This window comes from Poromitra crassiceps, assembly GCF_964638095.1.
Source record: "Poromitra crassiceps genome assembly, chromosome: 25".
In the NCBI taxonomy this organism is placed as follows: Eukaryota; Metazoa; Chordata; class Actinopteri; order Beryciformes; family Melamphaidae; genus Poromitra; species Poromitra crassiceps.
Genome location: NC_139649.1, coordinates 5,615,012 through 5,641,990, shown reverse-complemented (window position 1 = coordinate 5,641,990; position 26,979 = coordinate 5,615,012). Strand labels below are relative to the sequence as shown.

The 26,979-nt window shown below is 44.6% G+C and overlaps 1 protein-coding gene across 1 annotated transcript; it reads left to right on the top strand.

The window, feature by feature from the left end:
* Window positions 1-26,979, top strand: LOC310798467 (interleukin-17 receptor D-like; the record flags this gene model as incomplete). Its single annotated transcript, XM_083661009.1, has 13 exons — window positions 1-19; window positions 5,736-5,846; window positions 6,608-6,792; window positions 8,138-8,351; window positions 8,724-8,833; window positions 18,073-18,127; window positions 18,247-18,357; window positions 19,116-19,300; window positions 20,398-20,513; window positions 24,118-24,366; window positions 25,187-25,675; window positions 26,157-26,479; window positions 26,855-26,979. 13 exons carry the CDS (start codon window positions 1-3, stop codon window positions 26,977-26,979), a joined length of 2,292 nt encoding a protein of 763 aa, XP_083517135.1.

Sequence of the window (26,979 nt, the reverse complement as noted above, 5' to 3'; positions counted from 1 at the left end):
ATGGCCTGTGAGTTCAAAGGTGTGACGTCACGTCCTGTGCTATATAAACAGCTGTTTACACTTATAGTTGTTCTGCCTCTCATTTCACTTTCTGCCAAAAAAACTCCAATCATGCATCACTACAATAGAAACCTGGCCCAACACCTGTCCGGACTCCAAACCATCAAACAAAGAAACATCATCCTAACACAGAAATGCATCGAGCAATCAACAATCCAGCACTGTACTTTCACAATGGTTGTTTAATGTTCAAAATTCTCAATGGCTTAGCACCTCCTCCATTATACCAAATTTATCTGTCAGAAAAATCCTGGGAATAGGCTAACAAGATCAAGCCTACGAGGCGACATAGGCTACTTGTCCCAAGGAGGAAAACATCTTTCGGCCAGGCAACCTTCACAGTAAGAGCTTCCCAATCTTGGAACACCATACCTTTAAATATACATAATAGTAGCTCTTATTGCTCTTTCGCACGTAATTAAAAAATGTGGTTGAAGAACAACCAGACCTGCCAGCATACCTAGGCACATGCTTGTCTTGTCTACCGCCATCTGCTGGCCTGTCTCTCTCACTGCACTGTTGTTGTTGTTGTTGTTGTTGGTGGTGGTGGTGGTGGTGTTGTTGTTGTTGTTCTTTTTAAATGCCTGTGTATGTCCCCGTTTGTCTTTGTTTGATCATAGCATGCTTATGGTTTTATCAATAATGTGGTCTGAATGTTGGCATGCTTTAACTGTCTGTGCTGGTCTGTCTGCCTGTATAGTCTGTTTTAACTTGCATGGTGCCAATTGCTTTGGCCTGCTAAATGTTATTTTTTACTTACATTTTTATTTGCTTGTGTGTATTATTGTTGGTGTTTGTTTTTAATGCTTGCTTGCTTGCTTATAATGGCTATCTTAAGTTCTGGCCAAGAGACATCAGTTGAAAATTAGCCGTTTGGCTAACACTGGCATGTTTACAGTCATGTTAATTAATGTGCACTGTCCCTCAAATAAATCAATAAATACAAATACACAGTTAATCCAAGAAACACCCCTCTCCATAATCATGCAAAACAAACCACCATAACCATCAACATCTCGACACTGACAGTATGACTTTATGGTTTTACTCATTTATGACAAAATTATCTTATCACCTTTCTTTTAATTCTAGCTGCTATTTACCAGTCTTCCCCCAGGCACCCACCCACATAGACACACAAGCACATACAGGTATTATTGACCTCTCTTGGTTTCTTCCATGCAGGTCTATTTTATTCTGTTTTATTCTCATTATTCTTATTTGATTATCTTTTATTACTTATATACAGTAGACTATATACAAATAAAAAATAAAATGCTGTCATGATACCAGTCGGCTTCTCTATGGCTCCGCCTCCTCCCCTCCGTCTCCGCCTCCCATGGCTCCTCCCTCCGGCTCCACATCCAAGCCAGTACAGATAGAAAACAGCACAGGCCGTGAGCTATCCACCAAGATCAAGAACGAACTAACGAACGGACGTTCTGCCTCTTTAGACCGGCGGTTTCACAAATTCCAGGACAATAAACCAGGAGGAGTCGAGGACTAGACCTCTGATCAAGGATTCTTTGTGCTCCGATCCAGTCTACAACTACTGGGCACAAGCAAGGACAACTTAGCGTATTTGGAAACGCAAAGACTCCAAGTAAGGCTGAATCATCTGAACAGAATTAGGCTATTATGAGCTTTATTGTTAGATGTGTTGTGCATATAGGCTACTGATCATAATGGAAGGAATATCCAGAATCATTGAGGACGATTGTGATGAATCTCCTTTGTTTATTGAGTAGTGATTAGGCTACTACTGGTCACGTGGTCAGACTCCCCGTCGACTTCAGCAAGCTTCCAGCAACTCTGGCACTGCGAGAGACTAGCCTACTACCGAGTTGATATAATAAGGCTACTCGTGCATTCCTTTATAACTGGGAACTGGTAATCTTACCGGTTCAAAAACTTCCCAGCTCAACTTTTCTGCAAATGGAATGAAAACGGATGTGACGTCATATAGCCTCCACATCCCAGTTATTTTGCGATAAAGGAACGCACGATTTAACGTCTCTCTCTCTCTCTCTCTCCGTTATTAGACGCGACCCCAAATGCTATCCAACTTAGAGTTAGTGAGTTTAATAACTCAGGCACACCAAGGCCATCGGAGCCTTGGTTTATGACCTTTATTTGTTTGATCTCTCTCACGTCCCCTCCCCCCTCTCTCTCTACTCTCTCTCACGCAGGCGCACACACACACTTTTATTTCATTTAGACTATTCATTGAAACCACACATTTTGAGCAACATACCATTCAAACAATCTCCTAAAGGGTTTGAGACACCAAAGTCGTAATTACATACGAGTGATTTATAACCCATTGGGGATACACACACAAATGAGGGATATACATGCAAATGCTGCATCAGCTATCAATGGGTTAATTTAATTAAACTCTGCTGTACCTACAGAGCTGCTCGGTGGGAGGACAGGACATCTGGTGTAGGAGCAGAGGAACGTTGTCCTAATGAATTCTTCAGAAGAGGTGAGAAAAATATCACTGTTGTTTCACTGATGTTGACACACACACACACACACAGTCCATGTGTCCTAATTCTGTCTTTGCATCTTTCTTTATGGAAACAGAGAGACACCAAAAGACCCAAACGTCACCGCTGTCAGCAGTGTGACAAAGGATTCACAACACTTAAGAGCTTAAAGCGTCATCAGAGAGGTCACTTGGGGGAGACAGGTCCACCTTACTCGTGCCAGCTGTGTGGGAAATCTTTCAGACATTCATCTAAACTAAAAACACATCAACGCATTCACACTGGAGAGAAGCCCTACGACTGTGACCAATGTGGGAGCAGTTTCAGTCAGTTAGGTGACCTAAAAAGACACAAACGTATTCACACTGGAGAGAAGCCCTACAACTGTGACCAATGTGGGAGCAGTTTCAGTGAGTTGGGTGCCCTAAAAAAACACAAACGCATTCACACTGGAGAGAAGCCCTACGACTGTGACCAATGTGGAAGCAGTTTCAGTCAGTTAGGTAGCCTAAAAAAACACAAACGCATTCACACTGGAGAGAAGCCCTACAACTGTGATCAATGTGGAAGCAGTTTCAGTCAGTTAGGTAGCCTAAAAAAACACAAACGCATTCACACTGGAGAGAAGCCCTACAACTGTGACCAATGTGGGAGCAGTTTCAGTGTGTTAGGTAGCCTAAAAAAACACAAACGCATTCACACTGGAGACAAGCCCTACGACTGTGACCAATGTGGGAGCAGGTTCAGTCAGTTAGGTCACCTAAAAACACATCAACGCATTCACACTGGAGAGAAGCCCTACCACTGTGACCAATGTGGGAGCAGTTTCAGTCGGTTAGGTCACCTAAAAACACATCAACGCATTCACACTGGAGAGAAGCCCTACAACTGTGACCAATGTGGGAGCAGTTTCAGTGTGTTAGATAGCCTAAAAACACACAAACGCATTCACACTGGAGAGAAGCCCTACCGCTGTGACCAATGTGGGAGCAGGTTCAGTCACTCAAGTACCCTAACAACACACAAACACATCCACACTGGAACGGGCTACTGGTGTGACCGCTGTAAGAAAATGTTCATTACGTCATATAGGCTGGAGAAACACCGCTGCATCTAACCTGCTGAAGAGCGCCTCCACTGTCTGCAGGGGGAACACGCTTCTCTCTGTCCAACCAAACATGTAAAGAATCAAAGTTCACTGAAAGCACAGTCTGACTATGCATAATCATGTTTGTTTCTCAGCCATAAATCTTCACATTGCATTGCTAGAATGTAAACAATGTAAAAAAAAATGTCATTACAAAGTAAATAATATAGTTTGAATGGAGAGCTTGTGAAACTGTGATGTTAAGTGTCTGATTTGTGATTACTACAGCAGAATAACATGGAGCTAATATCACAATTATCTTTTTTCTGAACCACCATACAGAGCATCATATTTTGTTTTGACACTATATGATATTGAATTCAGGTATTATGTATATTGTCCTTAACGTTTACTAACATGGATTAAAGATTCAAGATTTTTATTGTCACTCCATGGTACAAGTATCACGTGTGAAATTCTTGTGCTGTGGACTCCGTTTACGACATAGTACAAATAGGCAATGAGCAATAGGCAATAAGAAATAGGCATCAATAAGCAATACTAAGCAGCAATAGGCAATAAGGCAGAATAGCGATAAGACAAGTCAGTGTCTTATTCATTGCACATAGGTGCACATGTCATGTGCATACGTTAGACGTGTTCAGACATTTTAAATTCGACGTATTTGACATACAGTGCAAATAGCATGTACCGTACCTTATTAAACATACAGTTAAACATTAGGCATTGTGCATACGTTAAGACGTGTTCAGACATTTTAAATTTGACGTATTTGACATACAGGTGCAAATAGCGTGTACCTTGTTAAACATACAATTAAACATTAGGCATACATAATGGTAGCAGCTGCAGTACGGTACGGTACGGTACGACTACTACATTATTTGTGTATGTTAAGGAGTCTCGTGGCCTGCGGGAAGAAACTGTTCCTCAAGCGATTTGTGCGTGCTTTTGGAACCCTGTATCTCCTCCCTGAGGGTAGCAGGGAGAACAGGCTGTTGTGGGGATGGTTTGTGTCTTTGGTGATCTTCAGGGACCTCCTGAACAGAGATGTAAAAAAGGTGAGTTCATATTAAAGGCACAATGAATTTAACCCCCAGCTCTTCAGTGTATTACTTCTAGCCTGGCATTAACTAAAGTGACTAAGTCACAACAAGCATTACCTACTATGACACAAATAATCTGTGGCAGCAGATACTGTTATCATTCAAACTAATGTATTTTTACTAACGTTATAGACGGTTTTCATGGGATTGTGTTGCTGTAGGAACAGTTTGAAACCTAACTTATTTCCTGACAGCTATTAGCAAACACTGCAACAGGAAGTAAGCTACGGGCTCACAGCTCACAGTTTTCTGCAAATGGAACGCTTTGATAATAAAACACTTTGACATTGATAAAGGACAGCCTTCTTGCAATATACCCTTTTCACGGGGGGCATTTTGTGTCGAAAAGGCAGGGTAAACTCAGGTGCAAGCAAAACACTAATGAGGGTTTCCAACTTCCATGATTATAGCCTAATTTGGAAACCCTCATTAATGTTTTGCTTGCACCTGTGTTTACCCTGCCTTTTCGACATAAAATGGCCCCTGTGAAAAGGGTCCATTGCGCACAGACAAGGTAGTAGTAGCCTATAATTAGGTTAGGTGTGTCATGTTCCACTGAGCCTGGAATCCATTGGCTGTTTCTGCCACTCTTCCATGGTTTCTGGGCACTGAAATAAAAGGTACAAAGTAAAATCCATGGAGTTTCATGGCAGACCCTTGATAACTTGTAGATGATGTGTCCATGTGTCAGTCCAAATGCCTACAGACTGCCAGTGTTGGGAGGATTATTACAAATGTAATCAGATACAATTACTAGCTGAGAGATGACAGCAATGTGACCCGGAAGCACACTCAGTTCCACGTCAGCCAGGGTGAGACGCACACATATACACACGCACGCACACACACACACACACACACACACACACACACACACACACACACACACACACACACACAACGCACCAGGCCTTAAACTACCTATTTAAATGACTGCGTTGTGTCCTGTGTGTTTGTTTCTTGCTCCAGTGCACTCCCCCTGGGCGGGACCTATCCGTGCGATGGCCATCACAGTGCCTCTGGTCATCATGTCCGCCTTCGCCACACTCTTCACCGTCATGTGTCGCAAGAAGCAGCAAGGTGAGACCAGACCCATGACACAGAACTGGAACCTTTCTCCATCAACCATTCAGACACAGTGTGTGACAGTAAAACGACTCTACTGTGTTTTCAAATCAAAACTAGAAACCAGAATCAAAAATCTGTTCTTAAAGGCCCCCTCCAGTCAGTTTTCCTACCTGTATAACCGTTTGTGTTCTAGGAAAACATTCTAATATATATTTGTGTATTTGTACGTCATCTGATTTGCGCCAAAGAACTTATATTGATAAGAACCGAAGGCTAGGTTGTTCCACTGCAACACAATGACCGTTGTCAAAAAAGCAGAACAGCTTCGTCTCTTACCTTCATTATACTCTTTGTCTGCGCTATAGTGGAAGTGACCGTAAGGTAAAGGTAAAGTCCCACTGATTGTCACACAATGTGTGAAATTTGTTCTCCGCATTTGACCCATCCCCTGGGGGAGCGGTGAGCAGCAGCAGCACTGCGCTCGGGAATCATATCTAACCCCCCAATTCCAACCCTTTGATGCTGAGTGCCCAGAAGGGAGGCAATGGGTCCCATTTTTATAGTCTTTGGTATGACTCGGCCGGGGATCGAACTCACAACCTCCCAGTCTCAGGGCGGACACTCAAGAGACCACAAGGCCACTGAGCTGGTAAACAGTATGGCCGTCCTGTACCTCGGTAAAACGTTAGTTTAGAAGCCATGACGAAAGTTAAGTTTTTTTCTTAAGAAGGTTTAATCACAGTCTGTTCATGTCTCCCCTCCTCCGCCTTCAGAAAACATCTACAGCCAACTGGACGAGGAGAGCAGCGAGTCATCCAATCAGAGCGCGGCGTTGAGTGCCGAGCGGCCGTGGCCCCGCCCCAAAGTGTTCATCTGTTACTCGGGCAGAGACGGGCCCAAACACACCGGCGTGGTTCAGAGCTTCGCATACTTCCTGCAGGACTTCTGCGGCTGTGAGGTCAGAGGAGCAGTGTTTTCTGGGAGGAAGCTTGTATCTCCCATCCTTACCGTAGGACTTGAATGCAGCATGAACGGGAAGCAGAGCCGTTCTGTTTTCGGCTTGTCCGTCCGTCCCATTCTCGTGAAAAATAAATTTTTTGGCCATAACTCAAGAATTAATATGGTGATTTTGACAGCATTCCACGCAAATGTCTAATAGGATAAAATGATGAAGTGATGACATTATATCCAAAGGTCAACTTCACTGTGACATCATAATGTTTTGTTTACCACTGTAGCTGAGAAAATGATCTTGGGTCATTCTACAAAAAACGGTGGAAGTGCTGTCACTTTACGTTGAAATAATCAGATTAATTATTATGTAATTTATATGACCGTACTTCCAATGATAAAACAAACATACACTTAATAGCTTTTATTAAATTCCTTCAAAGTCTTCACTACACTACATTTTATGATTCTGGACAGACATGGATGTAACCTGCAACTTAGTCTCGCTGGCTAGTGTAGAGGAAAAATCCACATGCAATGCCCTGCCGATTCATCAATAATGAGATATCCGTTTCAAGTGTTCTAGGAGGTTTTTATTCCACAATAACATCTCTGCAGAGAGGTCTCTTCCTGACCACGTTGTCAATGCAAGAGCCCCGCATTATTGTTTACTTCACATCATATACTGAAAACTATCGCCCGCCCTCTTCTGGATCCGTTCATTCAACCTCCCTCCAACTCAGTACTTCTCCATTCATCCATGTAGCTAATCTGATGTTCACTAGAATCCATAACAAATCCAGTCTATAGTCACAACAAGACACAGGTTCCCACAGGAACCTCAATTCCCATAGACACTTCCCAAAACAAGACATATGTTCTCACAGAACAGCAATCCTCTTGCATTGATGAAAAACACATTTCACAAAACACATCATAGAATTGTCATACTTAATAATTAATCAATCAATACACACTTGATCAATAATTTGCCATTACAATACTTCAGAAGAATAAGGCGTCTAGCAATAGCAGCGAGTAATATCTGGGAAGGCGGCGTGTCCTCGGGTTGTGGGTACTACTCCCAAAATTGCAATCAGAGAAGTAAAAATCACTCAAACAACCTCAGAAAGTATATCAAATATAGAGTAGATGTCCAATAATTATGAAGAGTCCAAAACTAGGAATTAACTACTGATGAAATTTGAATGTCCACATACCAAACTAGCACTGCCCTTCCTAGCAGTCTGACCTCTCCTTCTCTGCTCCTCAGGTCCAGCTGTGGAACATCTGGGCTGGCTCATAGAGAGTCTTCCTCCTCCTCTTCCTCCTCTGCTCCCTCCATGCTTCAGGAGGGGGTTTGCCCCTCCCCCGCCCCACGAGAGCCCCCCCAGGGAGAGGAAGGCTCCCCCTCTCCTCCGGAGGTCCCACCCCCTCGCGACTCAGGGATCTACGATTCGTCGGTCCCATCCTCGGAGCTGTCCATTCCCCTGATGGAGGGACTGTCTCATGACCAGGCTGACTCCTCCTCTCTGGCAGAGAGCGAATCGTCTTCTTCCGGGCTTGGTAAGGCTGGCTGCTTATTGGCTAAAGTGGCACGACCAATGTTTTTGGAAACTGACATTAGACTTGTAAGTAAAACAACTTGTCTGCGCCTAGTGTATTGCATTAAAAATAAAAATCACTTTACAAAAAATTGGCTGTCTCATAAAACCACAACCCAGAAGTTTTCCTTATGATCAGATTGTTGAACGGATTGGTTTGCTAATAGAAGGAGTGAAAACGAAGTTAGCGCTAAATCAGTTAGAATGGCTAAAAAACAACAAAATGTCAAACTCGAGGTGTCAAAACGGTGGCTATGTCCAAATTGTTATAGAGTCTATGGTGTTTAACGGACAGCTGTGTGTGTGCACGCGGGCGCATTTGTGTGTGTTTCAGGTGACGAGGAGCCCCCTGCTGTCTCGTCCCTGCGCTGCGGCGTGGCCACGGTCTGCAAGGCGGAGCTGCACCACCAGCGCCACCTGGAGCACGTCGACGGACCCACACCCGTGGCACCACTGTAGAGTCGCAACCAATCGAAAGTGGACTAGACAGTGATGTCATCACAGGCCGGAAGTTTCTTTTGTTCTTGGACCAGAGTCCTCCTTCAGAACTGATGTCATCCAAACACCAAGGACACTGACCAGGAAGTAACTACAAGGCTTTGGACATGATCGCATACGGCAACCACTGTTTTCCAGAACTATGGTAACCACTGTGTTCTTTAATGCTGGTCCTGTATTGACCCGGTGAGTTTCCTGGCAGCGTGGCGCTCTGGCTCCCCCTGTCTGGTTGGAGGAGCGATAAGACGAGACTTAGTTGAATTTCCTGGAATTCTGAAGGCCGGAAGAGCGGACCAACTCAGACCAGAGTCATTGAGATAGTAAGAGTTGCGCCATCTCCATTGACTCCAATGGATGAGTTTCCTTTTACCTCGCAATAGTTCCCGATAGTAAGGTTCTGGATTAAGCAGTGCTGTAGAGTTGCAGCAGGATGGACCGTTTGATGTACTTTGAAAGGGTCAGATGTTTAAAGAATCAAATTGTATATTATCAGCGTTATTTTATGCATTCACGGCCCATCATGTACTTGTACCTGACGCTATCCTTGGAACTAGCTAGAATGGAGCTCATGAGTCACGTAACGATCAAGCATTTTGGACTTCTGTTGGTGCGACTCTCTCCAATGCTCTGACTCACACCAAAGACTGACTCAGCACTGCGTCCTGAATCCTGATTGGTTAATAGATAGCTGACCGGCGTATGATTGACAGATGGGATGTACGCAGCACTTCCTTCTTTGTGTTCCTGTGAGTTAGTTTATTTCTGATTGACAGATACCGTCTTGTCTTCAGGCACTTTGGTCCCGTGCAATTCGTTGGGCAATGTGCTTCAGCAACTCATCTGGAAACTTACAGGCAACCCGGTAAGGCGCATGGCCAAAAATACATTCAGAATCAGATGATTCTAATGGGATTAAACCAACGATGCGGAGGCAACTTCGGAAGCTGAAAGTTGCCCAGTCTGCTGTCATCATCATGCTACTTATGCTACTTACGGCTACAGACGGCACATTTCTAATTATTGAGCCAATTTTTTAAAAACTAGCCATCTCTCTGATCTGCAGTGATGTTAGCCCAGTTGCCGATCCCTAGCTGAAGGCAATATTGCCCGTTGCCTGGGGGAGTTGCTGCAGCCAGTTGGGAGAGGAAGTGTTTTATTTTCCCGTTGACCACTAATGTTACGGCTACTGGAAGTCCATAAAAATAATATTATTACATTCAGATGTATAGATAGAGACAGACGATTGGTCACAGCCTGTGGTCACATGACCAACAAGCCAGACTCCTTTAACCCCGAAATCTACGTTCTGCTTCAGTTGTTTTTGCTTCCTGGTTTCATGTGAATTATGACCGAGTCATGAGGTCTGGGACCATATTAGAAAGCTGCATATCACTGTTTACATGGACTACAATAATCCAACTATTGGCCTTATTCTGTTTCTACCATGTTTGGGACAACATATGACTTCTTTTAACTGCTGGCAGCCATCTTTTCTTCTGTAAACAAGTTGCTCAACACTCGCTGGAAGCTAGAGCATGCATCGTCAAGCCATTGGACTACCGTATGTGTCAGAAAATGCTGCAAAAACTCCCCATAGGACAAAATAGTGCGATTTAGGTGTTTACCTTGTCTACAATGCACTTTGCTGATGCAACTAAGATCAGAATACTCTACATGTCTTCATTTGACTATTGCGTACTCCGACTTTTTGGTATTCGGGTTTAAGGAAAGGCAAGTTTATTTGTACAGTATAGTACATTTCATACACAGAGGCAATTCAACATACATAAAATGGATAAAAAGAAAAATGTAAAATATAAGATCCAAAAGGTCACAATGCAAAATGATTAGCATATTTTTTTACTTTGTGAGTGAATTCATATGCATACTTTGATCTCAAATGATGCACTATTGTGAATGAATTCTGTAAGTTTGTTGTTACCGGTTTACATTAAATCCTCTCTTTTTTCCTAAATCTTCTTAAGTCACAGAATACTTTCTGGGTTATCTTACCTCAGTTCAAACCTCGCTGCTGCAGTCAGATCACTGCTAAATCGGAGATGTGATTGTTAGAAATGTGGTTCAAAGCCTCTGTCAGACTCTTGGTTCATCTTTCAGAACCTCATTGTCGTGTGTGCACAAAGGCTGGCTGGTGATACACTAGGAATAAGTCAGTACCCAGCCCCACACAAATCAAGTTTATAAATTGCAGGTGTGTTAGTTAGAAATTTGGTTCAAACTTTAACCAAATCTAGGTAATCAAGGTAATGAGAAGATGCTGTTTACATGGCAGTGTCTTATTCAGAGTATTGTCTTAGTTGGGTTAATATCAGAATATTGCAGTCCATGTAAACGTAGTCAATCATGATAGAAGGAAGATTTGATCAATATTCTGATGGTTTTACTGAGCGACGAGGAAAAGCGGCCCACTAGCCGGCGGCCAGTAAACTTTAGTTTTGGCTAGTGCTGCTTCAGCATGTGTTAATAACAGTGTCATGTTGTATTAACTTGTTATTAACATGTGTATTAATGTGTTATTAACATGTATTGATGAACTGCAGCATGTCAGTGTGGGACTCCATCAGATAGTGAGATCTTCATTACAAAGTATTAAAAATGAATCAAACCTGTTTATGTGATAATATGTTGTTGATAATGTAATATTATCTTCAGACTGATGTTATATATTTTTGTTAATGTTGATAATACATTATTACATCAACCAGTGGTTAGAACGGCATCATAAAGGCTGAAACATTTTATTTTTTTTAATTATGCCGTCATCCGTCTAAACCTGTTATTAATTTATACGTCAGTGAAGTTTGATGATATTTTGGACTCATGTAAGGATATTTACTTATGTACTATGACCCTTCCACTCATCTCATTCCTGGATAGGATTCTTAGGAGTAATGAAAATGTATTTAAAATGAGACACAAGGGAAGCTTTTGTAAATAAACAGTTTTTATTCTTTGTTGCAGTTCTGTATAATTAGATTATTATGTTCCTCTGGTGTTTTTTCTATATTATTTTTCTATAATATCTGTATCTATAATATGTGTTGTACTGTAGTGCATTAATGTAGGAAATAAATAATCCATTCCATAATCTGCTTCAGAGCCAACTGCTTTACCCTGTAACAGTGTTACAGTAACACGGTTTATGATAGTTCTACCAACAACTCTTTATTATTAATACTATTAACATTAATATTATTACTGGTAGCAAGTGGGAATCTGCGACCTCCGATTTATAATCGAATGCAGCATAAGTTCCCAGATGCTTCTGTGTAACAAAGCATCTGGCGCATCATGGTTAGAGGATTAGGGCCAGATGTGGAAGAATGTATTTGAGTTCTACATAAAGTATTCTGAAAATAAAGTGAATTTAAACACACAAATGCTCCATGCTCAACACACACAATCTCTCTCACACACACACACACACACACACACACACACACACACACACACACACACACACACACACACACACACACACACACACACACAGGATCACACACACCTCTCCAGCATGAGTCAGGGTGTTGTGTAACAAGGAGAGAAGGAGAGACTGGGGGGGGGGGGGGGGGGGGGCGTGTCTCCCTACTGGCTCCCCCTGGCTTGACAAACCAGAGAGAGAGAGAGAGAGGGGGGGGGGGTCCCTACTGGCTCCCCCTGGCTTGACAAACCACAGAGCAATTACTTTTGTCTGATCTTGTTGTTCTTTGGCCTGTGCTGTGTGTATTTTCTCTGTAATAAAATGAGAAGTCCCGACATGCATGAAGCTGATGAAGGTGTGAGGATTGTCACTGCCTGCAGGTTTAATTTGGCACAAAGTAGCCTAGGCTATTTTTAATATTTTGAGAATACAAAATTACTACAGTCTAAAGTATCTTGTTACAAATTACACTAGATTTTTTTCAGCCCTGTCAAATACTCAAATACCAATTACAAAATACTCAAAAGTAATTGAAATTCGTATTTCAAATACAAGTAAATCTGCCTACACCTACAGTAATATGATCATATATCACACACTCGTCATAGGCCTACTTTTTTTTTTTCTTTTTTTTTTCTTTCACTGTTCAGTCTGTTCAGCTCCTCTGCTGCTGCTGTGACACACACACTAATGATCATACTCATTAGCTATAACTACAGGTTATAGATTGGAACAGACTGCTTGGTCACAGCAATGCATTGCAGGACAAAGGATTACAAAGTCCCGCCTTCACCTCATCCAAACAGCCTCACAACCCCCACCTCTGTACTGTAGGCTATCTGCACTACAATGGACGGGGCGTCTGTGAGTTCAAAGGTGTGACGTCACGTCCTGTGCTATATAAACAGCTGTTTACACTTACAGTTGTTCTGCCTCTCATTCCACTTGCTGCCAAAAAACTCCAATCATGCATCACTACAATAGAAACCTGGCCCAACACCTGTCCGGACTACAAACCATCAAACAAAGAAACATCATCCTCACACAGAAATGCATCGAGCAACCAACAATCCAGCACTGTACTTTCACAATGGTTGTTTAATGTTCAAAATTCTCAATGGCTTAGCACCTCCTCCATTATACCAAATTTATCTGTCAGAAAAATCCTGGGAATAGGCTAACAAGATCAAGCCTACGAGGCGACATACTTGTCCCAAGGAGGAAAACATCTTTCGGCCAGGCAACCTTCACAGTAAGAGCTTCCCAATCTTGGAACACCATACCTTTAAATATACGTAATAGTAGCTCTTATTGCTCTTTCGCACGTAATTTAAAAATGTGGTTGAAGAACAACCAGACCTGCCAGCATACCTAGGCACATGCTTGTCCTGTCTACCGCCATCTGCTGGCCTGTCTCTCTCACTGCACTGTTGTTGGTGTTGTTGTTGTTGTTGTTGTTGTTGTTGTTGTTGTTGTTGTTGTTGTTGGTGTTGTTGTTGTTGTTGTTGTTGTTGTTGTTGTTGTTGTTGTTCTTTTTATATCCCTCTGTATGTCCCCGTTTGTCTTGGTTTGATCATAGCATGCTTATGATTTTATCAATAATGTGGTCTGAATGTTGGCATGCTTTAACTGTCTGTGCTGGTCTGTCTGCCTGTATAGTCTGTTTTAACTTGCATGGTGCCAATTGCTTTGGCCTGCTACATGTTATTTTTACTTATATTTTTATTTGCTTGTGTGTATTATTGTTGGTGTTTGTTTTTAATGCTTGCTTGCTTGCTTATAATGGCTATCTTAAGTTCTGGCCAAGGGACATCAGTTGAAAATTAGCCGTTTGGCTAACACTGGCATGTTTACAGTCATGTTAATTAATGTGCACTGTCCCTCAAATAAATCAATAAATACAAATACACAGTTAATCCAAGAAACACCCCTCTCCATAATCATGCAAAACAAACCACCATAACCATCAACATCTCGACACTGACAGTATGACTTTATGGTTTTACTCATTTATGACAAAATAATCTTATCACCTTTCTTTTAATTCTAGCTGCTATTTACCAGTTCCCCCCCAGGCACCCACCCACATAGACACACAAGCACATACAGTATTATTGACCTCTCTTGGTTTCTTCCAGGTCTATTTTATTCTGTTTTATTCTCATTATTCTTATTTGATTATCTTTTATTACTTATATACAGTAGACTATATACAAATAAAAAATAAAATGCTGTCATGATACCAGTCGGCTCCTCTATGGCTCCGCCTCCTCCCCTCCATCTCCGCCTCCCATGGCTCCTCCCTCCGGCTCCACATCCAAGCCAGTACAGATAGAAAACAGCACAGGCCGTGAGCTATCCACCAAGATCAAGAACGAACTAATGAACGAACTTCTGCCTCTTTAGACCGGCGGTTTCAGAAATTCCAGGACAATAAACCAGGAAGAGTCGAGGACTAGACCTCTGATCAAGGTTTCTTTGTGCTCCGATCCAGTCTACAACTACTGCGCACAAACAAGGACAACTTAGCGTATTTGGAAACGCAAAGACTCCAAGTAAGGCTGAATCATCTGAACACAATTAGGCTATTATGAGCTTTATTGTTAGATGTGTTGTGCATATAGGCTACTGATCATAATGGAATGAATATCCAGAATCATTGACGACGATTGTGATGAATCTCCTTTGTTTATTGAGTAGTGATTAGGCTACTACTGGTCACGTGGTCAGACTCCCCGTCGGCAGACGTCTCTCTCTCTCTCCGTTATTAGACGCGATCCCAAATGCTATCCAACTTAGAGTTAGTGAGTTTAATAACTCAGGCACACCAAGGCCATCGGAGCCTTGGTTTATGACCTTTATTTGTTTTAGCTCTCTCACTTCCCCTCCCCCTCTCTCTACTTTCTCTCACGCAGGCGCACACACACTTTTATTTCATTTAGACTATTCATTGAAACCACACATTTTGAGCAACATACCATTCAAACAATCTCCTAAAGGGTTTGAGACACCAAAGTCGTAATTACATACGAGTGATTTATAACCCATTGGGGATACACACACAAATGAGGGATATACACGCAAATGCTGCATCAGGTATCAATGGGTTAATTTAATTAAACTCTGCTGTACCTACAGAGCTGCTTGGTGGGAGGACAGGACATCTGGTGTTGGAGCAGAGGAACGTTGTCCTAATGAATTCTTCAGAAGAGGTGAGAAAAATATCACTGTTGTTTCACTGATGTTGCCACACACACACACACACACTCACAGTCCATGTGTCCTAATTCTGTCTTTGCATCTTTCTTTATGGAAACAGAGAGTCACCAAAAGACCCAAACATCACAGCTGTCAGCAGTGTGATAAAGGATTCACAACACTTCAGAGCTTAAAGCATCATCAGAGAGGTCACTTGGGGGAGACAGGTCCACCTTACTCCTGCCAGCTGTGTGGGAAATCTTTCAGTCATCCATCTAACCTAAAGACACATCAACGCATTCACACCGGAGAGAAGCCCTACGACTGTGACCAATGTGGGAGCAGGTTCAGTCAGTTAGGTAACCTAAAAACACATCAACGCATTCACACTGGAGATAAGCCCTACAACTGTGACCAATGTGGGATCAGTTTCAGTCTGTTAGGTCACCTAAAAACACATCAACGCATTCACACTGGAGATAAGCCCTACCACTGTGACCAATGTGGGAGCAGTTTCAGTCGGTTAGGTAGCCTAACAACACACAAACGCATTCACACTGGAGAGAAGCCCTACCACTGTGACCAATGTGGGAGCAGTTTCAGTGAGTTAGGTAACCTAAAAAAACACAAACGCATTCACACTGGAGAGAAGCCCTACCGCTGTGACCAATGTGGGAGCAGTTTCAGTGAGTTAGGTAGCCTAAAAAAACACAAACGCATTCACACTGGAGAGAAGCCCTACCACTGTGACCAATGTGGGAGCAGTTTCAGTCTGTTAGGTCACCTAAAAACACATCAACGCATTCACAGTGGAGAGAAGCCCTACCGCTGTGACCAATGTGGGAGCAGTTTCAGTCGGTTAGGTAGCCTAACAACACACAAACGCATTCACACTGGAGAGAAGCCCTACCACTGTGACCAATGTGGGAGCAGTTTCAGTGAGTTAGGTAACCTAAAAAAACACAAACGCATTCACACTGGAGAGAAGCCCTACAACTGTGACCAATGTGGGAGCAGTTTCAGTGAGTTAGGTAGCCTAAAAAAACACAAACGCATTCACAGTGGAGAGAAGCCCTACCACTGTGACCAATGTGGGAGCAGTTTCAGTGAGTTAGGTAGCCTAAAAAAACACAAACGCATTCACACTGGAGAGAAGCCCTACCACTGTGACCAATGTGGAAGCAGTTTCAATCAGTTAAGTGCCCTAACAACACACAAACACATCCACACTGGAACGGGCTACTGGTGTATCCGCTGTAAGAAAATGTTCACTCAGTCATCTAATCTGAAGAAACACCGCTGCATCTAACCTGCTGAAGAGCGCCTCCACTCTCTGCAGGGGGAACATGCTTCTCTCTGTCCAACCAAACATGTAAAGAATCAAAGTTCACTGAAAGCAGAGTCTGACTATGCATAACCATGTTTGTTTCTCAGCCATAAATCTTCACATTGCATTGCTAGAATGTAAACAATGTAAAAAAAAATGTCATTACAAAGTAAATAATATAGTTTGAATGGAGAGCTTGTGAAACTGTGATGTTAAGTGTCTTGATTTGTGATTACTACAGCAGAATAACATGGAGCTAATATCACCATTATCTTTTTTCTGAACCACCATACAGAGCATCATATTTTGTATTGACGCTATATGATATTGAATTCAGGTATATTGTCCTTAACGTTTACTAACATGGATTAAATATGAACAGAGATGTAAAAAAGGTGAGTTCATATTAAAGGCACAATGAATTTAAACCCCCCGCTCTTCAGTGTATTACTTCTAGCCTGGCATTAACTAAAGTGACTCGTCACAACAAGCATTACCTACTTATGACACAAATAATCTGTGGCAGCAGATACTGTTATCATTCAAACTAATGTATTTTTACTAACGTTATAGACGGTTTTCATGGGATTGTGTTGCTGTAGGAACAGTTTGAAACCTAACTTATTTCCGGACAGCTATTAGCAAACACTGCAACAGGAAGTAAGCTACAGGCTCACAGTTTTCTGCAAATGGAACACTTTGATAATAAAACACTTTGACTTTGATAAAGGACAGCCTTCTTGCAATAGACCCTTTTCACTGGGGGCATTTTGTGTCGAAAAGGCAGGGTAAACTCAGGTGCAAGCAAAACACTAATGAGGGTTTCCAACTTCCATGATTGTAGCCTAATTTGAAAACCCTCATTAATGTTTTGCTTGCACCTGTGTTTACCCTGCCTTTTCGACATAAAATGGCCCCCGTGAAAAGGGTTCATTGCACACAGACAAGGTAGTAGCCTATAGGCTAATGCAAAAATACAAGTCTTTGTGTAGTAAGGTTAGGTGTGTCATGTTACACTGAGCCTGGAATCCATTGGCTGTTTCTGCCACTCTTCCATGGTTTCTGGGCACTGAAATAAAAGGTACAAAGTAAAATCCATGGAGTTTCATGGCAGACCCTTGATAACTTGTAGATGATGTGTCCATGTGTCAGTCCAAATGCCTACAGACTGCCAGTGTTGGGAGGATTATTACAAATGTAATCAGATACAATTACTAGCTGAGAGATGACAGCAATGTGACCCGGAGGCACACTCAGTTCCACGTCAGCCAGGGTGAGACGCACACATATACACACGCACACGCACACGCACACACACACACAACGCACCAGGCCTTAAACTACATTTTTAAATGACTGCGTTGTGTCCTGTGTGTTTGTTTCTTGCTCCAGTGCACTCCCCCTGGGCGGGACCTATCCGTGCGATGGCCATCACAGTGCCTCTGGTCATCATGTCCGCCTTCGCCACACTCTTCACCGTCATCTGTCGCAAGAAGCAGCAAGGTGAGACCAGACCCATGACACAGAACTGGAACCTTTCTCCATCAACCATTCAGACAGTGTGTGACAGTAAAACGACTCTACTGTGTTTTCAAATCAAAACTAGAAACCAGAATCAAAAATCTGTTCTTAAAGGCCCCCTCCAGTCAGTTTTCCTACCTGTATAACCGTTTGTGTTCTAGGAAAACATTCTAATATATATTTGTGTATTTGTACGTCATCTGATTTGCGCCAAAGAACTTATATTGATAAGAACCGAAGGCTAGGTTGTTCCACTGCAACACAATGACCGTTGTCAAAAAAGCAGAACAGCTTCGTCTCTTACCTTCATTATACTCTTTGTCTGCGCTATAGTGGAAGTGACCGTAAGGTAAAGGTAAAGTCCCACTGATTGTCACACAATGTGTGAAATTTGTTCTCCGCATTTGACCCATCCCCTGGGGGAGCGGTGAGCGGCAGCAGCGCTGCGCTCGGGAATCATATCTAACCCCCCAATTCCAACCCTTTGATGCTGAGTGCCCAGCAGGGAGGCAATGGGTCCCATTTTTATAGTCTTTGGTATGACTCGGCCGGGGATCAAACTCACAACCTCCCAGTCTCAGGGCGGACACTCAGAGACCACAAGGCCACTGAGCTGGTAAACAGTATGGCCGTCCTGTACCTCGGTAAAACGTTAGTTTAGAAGCCATGACGAAAGTTAAGTTTTTTTCTTAAGAAGGTTTAATCACAGTCTGTTCATGTCTCCCCTCCTCCGCCTTCAGAAAACATCTACAGCCAACTGGACGAGGAGAGCAGCGAGTCATCCAATCAGAGCGCGGCGTTGAGTGCCGAGCGGCCGTGGCCCCGCCCCAAAGTGTTCATCTGTTACTCGGGCAGAGACGGGCCCAAACACACCGGCGTGGTTCAGAGCTTCGCATACTTCCTGCAGGACTTCTGCGGCTGTGAGGTCAGAGGAGCAGTGTTTTCTGGGAGGAAGCTTGTATCTCCCATCCTTACCGTAGGACTTGAATGCAGCATGAACGAGAAGCAGAGCCGTTCTGTTTTCGGCTTGTCCGTCCGTCCCATTCTCGTGAAAAATACATTTTTGGCCATAACTCAAGAATTAATATGGTGATTTTGACAGAATTCCACGCAAATGTCTAATAGGATAAAATGATGAAGTGATGACATTATATCCAACGGTCAACTTCACTGTGACATCATAACGTTTTGTTTACCACTGTAGCTGAGAAAATGATCTTGGGTCATTCTACAAAAAACGGTGGAAGTGCTGTCACTTTTGCAGACACCAACATCCTTTACGTTGAAATAATCACATTAATTATTATGTAATTTATATGACCGTACTTGCAATGATAAAACAAACATACACTTAATAGCTTTTATTAAATTCCTTCAAAGTCTTCACTACATTTTATGATTCTGGACAGACATGGATGTAACCTGCAACTTAGTCTCGCTGGCTAGCCTCCCCTCCCTTCCGTGAGAGGAGTCTGGCCGCACGGAAACAGGCTGCTGGCATAAGCCCTCCCCTGCTCTACAGCTGCTCTCCCATTGGAGCGACTGTTTCAGTTGCTGCCGGATGTCCCCTCCCCGCTTATTGCAAGCTCTGTCATTGGCTCCGACCACGTCAATCAGAGCGGCTTCCGCTCCCTCCTCCCTGTGTGTCGCTGTAAATAGTGCCCTGCCGCCTCAGTGAAAACAACAACGCTAACTAGCTAGCAAGCTAACGGCAGAAACCTACACGCTAGCTCGTTGCTACACGCTGGAAACGGCAAGTTGGATTGTTGAAAACTATTTTCCAAGGGTACTGCCGCTAAGCGCCGCCCATCGCAGTTCCACAATTTCACGGAAGGGAGCGGAGGCTGGCCAGCGAGACTACCTGCAACTTGACTTGTTGGCATTCTATGTGATTATTAATATACGATCTCAGGTGTCTCTGGACCTGTCTATGGGTTATTGATTATTAATAATCATATTGATCCTAGGTGTCTCTGGACCTGTCTATGGGTTATTGATTATTAATAATCATATTGATCCTAGGTGTCTCTGGACCTGTGGGAGCAGCTGCAGCTGTGTAGAGAGGGTCAGATGTCGTGGCTCAGCAGACAGCTCGATGAGTCCCACTACATCATCACCATCTGCTCCAAGGGCCTACGGTACTCTACTCTACTCTACTCTACTGCCCTCTGCTCTACTCTGCTCTACTGCCCTCTACTCTACTGTACTCTACTCTACTGCCCTCTGCTCTACTCTGCTCTACTCTACTCTGCTCTACTCTGCTCTACTGCCCTCTACTCTACTCTACTCTACTCAGAGGCGGTCCTTCCACCAGGCCGATCAGGCAGCCGCCTGGAGCCTCGTCCACTAGAGGGCCTCGCAGACCAGAGCATTTCGTTTTTAGTATCTCCCGAGTCCGTCCCTACCACCGGCCTCCCCCTCCCCCCGCCCCCACAAACACTTCCCCGTTTCTTCTGGACTGGTCAATCCAAACGAATATAAAAAATAAACCTGACTATCATCATTCATGTTGTATCACCCACATTTCACACTCTCACTCACAAAGTAATATGGACGATCTATTTCATTTGATTTCCACCACTTGGGATCGATCGAGTTAGCGTTGTCATTTGCGTGATGAGCAGTCGGTACTGTGACACTGTAACACCACCACTTGCATTATCACGTTCAGTGTGTTTACTTGTCAGTCAGTATCAGAGGCAGAGAGGCTTTATATCAGCAGCATCTAGCTAGCCGCAGTAGAAGTTGTAGAACACAATGAAGCGTTTTCAGAGTGGAGCACAGAAGAAAAAGAGGAAGTTGGAACAGGGGAAGTTTAATGAAAGTTTGACCAAGATGACAAAATTCTTAAAAAAAAACGCTGACTTGACGGAGGACGAGGAGCAGCGAGCAGCTGCAACGTTAATTGAAGCAGCACCAGGTGAGCGTGAGTTAGCTAACAACAACGCTAGCACTAGCAGCCATGCTAGCTCTAGGCTGCCTCTGCCTGCGTCTGCTGGTGCTGTGGCGGCAGCTAATGTCACAACGCGCGGGGAGAACGCCTGCCACGCCTCGGAGGATAAAAGTGACAGTGACAGAGCCGAGTCACCCACGGTGACCACCACCGATAATACCGATGATGATGATGATGATGACAGAGGCAGAGAGGACGCGCAGCAGGCGGCTGATGTTACTACGTTAACGTGGGAGTCGGTGTCGGACTTGGACGAGGAGGAGGATGAAAGTGTCAGAGCCTCAGCCACGGATGATGATGACAGTGGTGTCAGTGACACAGAGCAGCAGCAACCCAGTGAGCCCACCACAAATCAGACACTGCTCTCCCTGTGATCTACTGACCTCCTGCCTGGCTGTGAAGCTGTAACCTGCTCAGATCTCCTACTGCCTGTGAAGCTGTGACCTGCTCTCCCTGTGATCTACTGACCTCCTGCCTGGCTGTGAAGCTGTAACCTGCTCAGATCTCCTACAGTAAGTAATAGTTTTGAATTTCAAATGTTTCTAGTTATTCAATGATATATTTTTCAGTGGAAGTCATCTCTCATTGTGTTAAACCTGCCCATGCCTTTTTCTCTCTCTCTTTCAACATAGAATTATGTCAGCATCCAGACCAGACCTCCATGACCATGTGCATGACCCTGCTCACTCACCTGCTGCCTGGCTGTGACCTGCTCTCACATTATGATCTCCTACTGCCTGTGAAGCTGTGACCTGCTCTCCCTGTGATCTACTGACCTCCTGCCTGGCTGTGAAGCTGTAACCTGCTCAGATCTCCTACTGCCTGTGAAGCTGTGACCTGCTCTCCCTGTGATCTACTGACCTCCTGCCTGGCTGTGAAGCTGTAACCTGCTCAGATCTCCTACTGCCTGTGAAGCTGTGACCTGCTCTCCCTGTGATCTACTGACCTCCTGCCTGGCTGTGAAGCTGTAACCTGCTCAGATCTCCTACTGCCTGTGAAGCTGTGACCTGCTCTCCCTGTGATCTACTGACCTCCTGCCTGGCTGTGAAGCTGTAACCTGCTCAGATCTCCTACTGCCTGTGAAGCTGTGACCTGCTCTCCCTGTGATCTACTGACCTCCTGCCTGGCTGTGAAGCTGTAACCTGCTCAGATCTCCTACTGCCTGTGAAGCTGTGACCTGCTCTCCCTGTGATCTACTGACCTCCTGCCTGGCTGTGAAGCTGTAACCTGCTCAGATCTCCTACTGCCTGTGAAGCTGTGACCTGCTCTCCCTGTGATCTACTGACCTCCTGCCTGGCTGTGAAGCTGTAACCTGCTCAGATCTCCTACTGCCTGTGAAGCTGTGACCTGCTCTCCCTGTGATCTACTGACCTCCTGCCTGGCTGTGAAGCTGTAACCTGCTCAGATCTCCTACTGCCTGTGAAGCTGTGACCTGCTCTCCCTGTGATCTACTGACCTCCTGCCTGGCTGTGAAGCTGTAACCTGCTCAGATCTCCTACTGCCTGTGAAGCTGTGACCTGCTCTCCCTGTGATCTACTGACCTCCTGCCTGGCTGTGAAGCTGTAACCTGCTCAGATCTCCTACTGCCTGTGAAGCTGTGACCTGCTCTCCCTGTGATCTACTGACCTCCTGCCTGGCTGTGAAGCTGTAACCTGCTCAGATCTCCTACAGTAAGTAATAGTTTTGAATTTCAAATGTTTCTAGTTATTCAATGATATATTTTTCAGTGGAAGTCATCTCTCATTGTGTTAAACCTGCCCATGCCTTTTTCTCTCTCTCTTTCAACATAGAATTATGTCAGCATCCAGACCAGACCTCCATGACCATGTGCATGCTCACTCACCTGCTGCCTGGCTGTGACCTGCTCTCACATTATGATCTCCTACTGCCTGTGAAGCTGTGACCTGCTCTCCCTGTGATCTACTGACCTCCTGCCTGGCTGTGAAGCTGTAACCTGCTCAGATCTCCTACTGCCTGTGAGGATGTGACCTGCTCTCCCTGTGATCTACTGACCTGCTGCCTGGCTGTGATTAACAGCTAAACTCCAGCACACACACACACACACACACACACACAGTAAGTTAAGGATACAGTTGTACACTAATCTTTTCATCTTATAGACAACACAAGGGTTTACATTGCAAATGTTTCTAGTTATTCAATGAGATATTTTTCAGTGGAAGTCATCTCTCTCCTCCTTAAGTTATTTACTTGTCCCCTTCTCTTCTTCTCTCTTCCAATGTCTCTCTCCAGGTTGTTCCAACATCCCAACATCATACATGATGACCTGACTGCCTGTGGCTGTGATGTGGTGATCATCTGAGTGTGTGGTGTCACTGGTGTGATCTGAGCATGTTTTATTAATTAAAGGCTATATACTTATATTACTATTGCCACATTGTCTTCTTCTAACTGACTGGTTATTCTGGTGACTATTCTGGTCAAGTCTGGTCAATGAAGCATAATCATTATGCATTATGAAGCATGATTATGCCCATTGAATCTGAGGGGGGATGTAACTTCAAACAGCCTCTAAATATGGCAAAAATACGTCCAAAAAAGGTAAAAAAATTTTCCGGTGGCGCCCCTTCGGGGCGCCACCGGAAGGGACCCCGCCGGCGGCGCCCCTTCGGGGCGCCACCGGTAGGGGCCTCCTTCGTGGCTTGGCCTGGAGCCTCCAGATGCCCAGGACCCCCTCTGACTCTACTGCCCTCTGCTCTACTCTGCTCTACTCTACTCTGCTCTTTCATTATATTATTCTAATCTGTTCTGTTCTATTCTCTCTGAAGTTATTATGTCGAGAAGAAGAGTCGTCGGGGGAAGACTCCGGTCAGTCGCCGTGGCAATAGCAGCAGCCCTCCCATTGGTGGATCAGGCAGCGACCTGTTCGTCGTGGCCGTGGCCATGATCGCAGAGAAGCTGCGATTGGCTAAACAGAGCGAGGGGGGTGGGGCCCAGGAGCTGAGCTGCTACATGGCCGTTTACTTTGACTACTCAACAGAGAGCGATGTGCCCACTATGCTCAGCCTGGCTACAAGGTAATATCAGATAATGATGATGATGATGATGATTATTTATTATTTATTATTATTATTTATTATTTATTATTTATCGTCATAGACGCTGGTTTAGCTGGCTCAGCCTGCCTGGGGGCGGGGTCTGGGTGGGGTAAAAACCCTGTTCTATCCATTCAGCAAAGTTAGAATTTAGCTGATAGCCCAGCCCAGGCAGACACGATCGGGGATTTAACCACCGCAGTAAACGCACATCTGAGCAGACGTCTTGTGTTCTGCTCTAGACCTAAACCTGTAGTTTAGAGCCGCAGCACCGACTTTTGGTGAGTCAGCCCATGAGATATATGGGCGGTTTTAACCCACTCGCGCGCCAGCCGTTTCACATTTTGTGGGCGTTCCCAGACATGCGGACTGTCTCTATGATGTTTCATTCCAAAACACATTTAGAGAATTGTTGTAACTATTTAGTATTTCAGTGGTTCTCAACCTTTTTACACCAAGTACCACATCAGAAATGACCACCATATGAAAGTATGAGAAGGAGGAGACTGTTTACAATCCGGTGTGTCTTATTTATACATACGGTATACTGAACATGTACATTCTTTCATATATATGTATTTAAAATAGACACTTTACACCACACTTATTGTATATAGTAGTTATTTTAAATTTTTGCCAATGTTTAAATCTACCTGCCTTGTTTGTCTTGTGCATACCTTTTTCTGCGTGAGTACTGTGTGTACAATTTCCTTGTTACAGTATGTGTACATACTTGGCCAATACAGCTGATTGTGATTCTGATAGCAGCAGTACTGAAGCGTTGTGTCTCCTGTGGGTCCAGGTTCAAGCTGATGGACCAGCTGCCCCAGCTGTTCAGCCGACTACACTCGGGTCAGTCGGGCTTGGCGGAGCGCGAGCCTCAGCCGCTCCACGTCTCCCGGAGGAACTACTTCAGGAGCAAGTCAGGCCGCTCGCTGTACGTGGCCATCTGCAACATGCACCAGCACATCAGCCACAACCCCCACTGGTTCCCCTGCCCCTCCCCTCCACAGCCCCCCTGCCCCTCACCCCCCGGCTCCCCTCCCCAGCCCTCCTGCTCCTCAGCCTCTCCCCCCAGGCAGAGGCCGGACTCTGGCCTGCTGCTCAACCAGGTGACGGCCAGGAGGCCAGAGGGAGCGCCCAGGAGGAACCTGCTGCTGCTGGAACCCGGCTCTGCTTCCAGTCCCAGTCCCAGTCCTGGTCCCAGCCTCGGTCCTGGTCCTGGTCCCAGTCCCGGTCCTGGTCCCAGTCAGCCCCACTGCTCTCGGTCTGGGCTTGGATCCACTTCAAGGTATTTCAAGGTTTAAAGAATAACGCTGGTGTAATTTTCTTTCTTTCCCATGAAGGGTCTGAACTAGGGCTGGACGATCATTCAACATTATCATTTGTCGTTATATGATATGAAGATATTTGGCACATTTCTGCTCTAATAAACTGAGGTATGGTAGGAATATTATTTGAATATTTCTTCATATTTTCTTAATTTCTTTGAATATACTTCAGAAGAATAAGGCGTCTAGCAATAGCAGCGAGTAATATCTGGGAAGGCGGCGTGTCCTCGGGTTGTGGGTACTACTCCCAAAATTGCAATCAGAGAAGTAAAAATAACTCAAACAACCTCAGAAAGTATATCAAATATAGAGTAGATGTCCAATAATTATGAAGAGTCCAAAACTAGGAATTAACTACTGATGAAATTTGAATGTCCACATACCAAACTAGCACTGCCCTTCCTAGCAGTCTGACCCTTCCTTGTTTTTTCCTCCATGCAGGCTGACCCCTCCTTCTCTGCTCCTCAGGTCCAGCTGTGGAACATCTGGGCTGGCTCATAGAGAGTCTTCCTCCTCCTCCTCTTCCTCCTCTGCTCCCTCCATGCTTCAGGAGGGGGTTTGCCCCTCCCCCGCCCCACCAGAGCCCCCCCAGGGAGAGGAAGGCTCCCCCTCTCCTCCGGAGGTCCCACCCCCTCGCGACTCAGGGATCTACGATTCGTCGGTCCCATCCTCGGAGCTGTCCATTCCCCTGATGGAGGGACTGTCTCATGACCAGGCTGACTCCTCCTCTCTGGCAGAGAGCGAATCGTCTTCTTCCGGGCTTGGTAAGGCTGGCTGCTTATTGGCTAAAGTGGCACGACCAATGTTTTTGGAAACTGACATTAGACTTGTAAGTAAAACAACTTGTCTGCGCCTAGTGTATTGCATTAAAAATAAAAATCACTTTACAAAAAATTGGCTGTCTCATAAAACCACAACCCAGAAGTTTTCCTTATGATCAGATTGTTGAACAGATTGGTTTGCTAATAGAAGGAGTGAAAACGAAGTTTGGTGCTAAATCAGTTAGAATGGCTAAAAAACAACAAAATGTCAAACTCGAGGTGTCAAAACGGTGGCTATGTCCAAATTGTTATAGAGTCTATGGTGTTTAACGGACAGCTGTGTGTGTGTGCGCGTGCACGTTCGTGTGTGTGTTTCAGGTGACGAGGAGCCCCCTGTTGTCTCGTCCCTGCGCTGCGGCGTGGCCACGGTCTGCAAGGCGGAGCTGCACCACCAGCGCCACCTGGAGCACGTCGACGGACCCACACCCGTGGCACCACTGTAG